We start from the raw sequence: 3,240 nt of genomic DNA, 5'->3' as shown, positions 1-3,240 counted from the left end.
ATCCCACAGGTCCACCTCCCTTCCCCCAGGATCCCAGCATATCCCACAGGTCCACCTCCCTTCCCCCAGGATCCCAGCATATCCCACAGGTCCACGTCCCCCCAGGTGTAACCCCCAGCCTACCAGGATCCAAGCACATCCTGTGTGGACACACGTCCACTACCTAGTGTTTGCACCCTCTCTTTTGAGGCAAGGGTGAAAGTTCAACAACTAATACAAGAAAAAGAAAACGTAATCTTTATTTTCAGATAAAATTAATCTGGATATTCTCCAAAACAACAAGCTTTTCAATCATAATATAATTCAAAAGGCAAATACCTGGGGAGGGTGGAGGTTTCTCACGTAATGGAGGTTTTTCATCCTAGGAAAGAAAGAACGTAAGTGCAGAGCATTAGTGTTTTATAAAGTGGACACAGGCAGCTAGGTCATTAGACAGCAGGTATATAAGCATGCTTTATTTCCTTCATTTTGACTCTTGTTCTTTGTTTTAGCTTTCAAAACTTTAATATCTACTATTTCGTTTTTTCCTTTTTTAAGACAGGGTCTTACTGTTGTCACCCAGGCTGGGGTGCATTGGTGTGATCACAGCTCATTGCAGCCTCCAACTCCTAGGCTCATGCAATCCTCCTACCTCAGCCTCCCAAGTAGCTGGGATTACACATGGGCCATCAGAGCTAATTTTTCTTTTTTTTTTTTAGAGATGAGGTCTCATTTATGTTGCCCAGGTTGGCCTTGAGCTCTTCAGCTCAAGGGATCCTCCTACCTTGGCCTCCCAACATGCTGGGATTACACTGTTTCTTATACCTGAATCTTAGACATTAAATGTCTTCCCCTCTGGTGCGCTCTCTGAGGCTGTAAAGGAAGTCCTTCCTGAGCTTTCTTCCTGCCTTTCTGTGCTGAGTTCAGTGACTGTCTTTACAGGTAGATCCCGTGAGTAGCGGGCTGGGGGCTCACGTTTAAAAGCATGTGCTTGGTAGGGCTGCGAGTGCTGAGCGGAGATGCCCTCAGAAAACTCCAGCCAGGCCTCTTCTCACTGGGATGGGCAAAAAGGACCCCACCAACTGCAGGGAAGCACATTTGCAAAATGCTGAGAAAGGAACATTAACAAGATATTGCTTCGCAACCCCAAACCCAGAGGAAAGGGAAGGCTGTGAACTTTTGTTAATTTTTGCTTACATGCTGGTGTGATATTAAGTTTCTAATTTCTGCTGACGAAGTAGACAAGGTTATAAATTAACTCTCCAGAGAAATGTTTAATTTTTAAGTTCCTATGACATCGCACAATGAAAAACTTACGTTAGAACTATTTCCATGTTTGCAAATTAGTTATTAAAATTCTCAGGCCAGGCCAGGCGCGGTGGCTCATACCTGTAATCCCAGCACTTTAGGAGCCCGAGGCAGGTGGGATTACCTGAGGTTAGGAGTCCGAGACCAGACTGGCCAACATGGTGAAATCCCATCTCCATTAAAAATACAAAAATTGGCTGGGCGCCGTGGCTCACGCCTGTAATCCCAGCACTTTGGGAGGGCAAGGCGGGTGGACCACGAGGTCAGGAAATCGAGACCATTTTGGCTAACACGGTGAAACTCCATCTCTACTAAAAACACAAAAAATAAAAAAAATAAAAATTAGCCAGGCATGGTGGTGGGCGCCTGTAGTGCCAGCTACTCGGGAGGCTGAGACAGGAAAATGGCATTAACCTGGGAGGCGGAGCTTGCAGTGAGCCGAGATCACGCCACTGCACTCCAGCCTGGGTGACAGAGCGGGACTCTGTTTCAAAAAAAAAAAAAAATTAGCTGGGCGTGGTGGCATGCACCTAGCTACTTGGGAGGCTGAGGCAGGAGAATCACTTGAATCCAGGAGGCGAAGGTTGCAGTGAACCGAGACTGCGCCACTGCACTCCAGCCTGGGTGACAGAGCAAGACTTCATTTCAAACAAAAAAATCTCAGGCTAGGCACATCACATCATGCCTGATATCCCAGTGCCTTTGGGAGGCCAAGGCAGGAGGATCGCTTGAGCCCAACAGCTTGAGACCATCCTGGGCAACATAACAAGAAGCCAACTCTAAAAAAAATTTTTTTTTAATTAGCCAGGAGTGGTGGCATGTGCCTGTAGTCCCAGCTACTCAGGAGACTGAGGCAAAAGGATCACTTGATCCCAGGAGACTAAGGCTACAGTGAGCTATGATCACACTACTGCACTCCAGTCCGGGTCACGGAGGGAAATCCTGTCTCAAAAAATAATTTTTACAAAAGATAAAATTGTGTATTCATTATACATTCATTTTAATTATAAAATATTTCTAACACTTTAATACATTACTTTCATCATTAAACTATGGAAAATATCAATTTCCTCATGTTTTAAAAGTGTTTAAGGCCAGGTACAGTGGCTCACACCTGTAATCCCAGCACTCTGGGAGGTCGAGGTGGGCGGATCACTTGAGCTCAGGAGTTTGAGACCAGCCTGGGCAACATGGGGAAACCCTGTCTTTACCAAAAATACAAAAAATTAGCTGGGTGTGGTGGCATGCGTCTGTGATCCCAGTTACTCGGGAGACAGGTGGGAGGATCACTTGAGCCTGGAAGACGGAGTCCACAGTGAGCTGAGATTGCACCACTGCACTCCAGCCTGGGCGACAGTGAGAGCTCCTTCTCAAAAACAAAAAAAAAGAAAAGAAAAAAAGCATTTAAAAGAAATATTCGACAGGAAAGAACTCTTAAGGGAAGATTTATTTTTTACCCCCAAATCACCAAAGTTGTTGAAAATTTATGATGAAAACTACATTGAGAAAATCAGTTTTTTAAAAAATGATCTTACCTTTAAATTCAGAACAGAGTATTTACCATCTATGAAAAACAAAAAGAGAAACTTTTAAAGTAGATAATGAAATACGACAACTCAGAAAAGTACAATCATAGAAATTCACCTTCCACAGAGGAGCTCGACAAGGCCTGGGAGAGGGATAAAATTCATAGGGTCACAGGGCAAATGGGTCCCAGAGCCAGGCAGGGACCTGACTCTAAATTGTCATCTTTCTCCCATACCCATTACTGAGCACATCCGTGGCTCACATGGCTGCAGAACCAAAGCCAAACACTTCAGTGTCTCCAAGCCCTTCCCATGCCAGGCTCCTCCTCTCCTTCCAACACCCCTCCCCACCACTGTCCACACATCTTCCCGTGCCGGGTTCCTCCTCTCCTTCCAACACCCCTCCCCACCACTGTCCACACATCTT

The 3,240-nt window shown here is 45.5% G+C and overlaps 1 protein-coding gene across 1 annotated transcript in view; it reads right to left on the bottom strand.

Moving 5' to 3' along the window:
- Positions 1 to 3,240, bottom strand: part of CEP89 (centrosomal protein 89kDa) — a 96,944-nt gene that overhangs the window by 60,773 nt on the left and 32,931 nt on the right. Inside the window, exons 6-7 of the mRNA XM_011995279.1 lie at positions 2,823 to 2,851; positions 319 to 361 (exon numbers count right to left, since the gene is read on the bottom strand). Coding sequence (XP_011850669.1) covers positions 319 to 361; positions 2,823 to 2,851 — 72 coding nt within the window. The remainder of the gene's footprint in view (positions 1 to 318; positions 362 to 2,822; positions 2,852 to 3,240) is intronic.

Source organism: Mandrillus leucophaeus, unplaced genomic scaffold, assembly GCF_000951045.1.
Source record: "Mandrillus leucophaeus isolate KB7577 unplaced genomic scaffold, Mleu.le_1.0 Scaffold48, whole genome shotgun sequence".
NCBI lineage: Eukaryota > Metazoa > Chordata > Mammalia > Primates > Cercopithecidae > Mandrillus > Mandrillus leucophaeus.
Note: the sequence above shows the minus strand (reverse complement) of the source record. Positions and strands in the feature narration are given on the sequence as shown.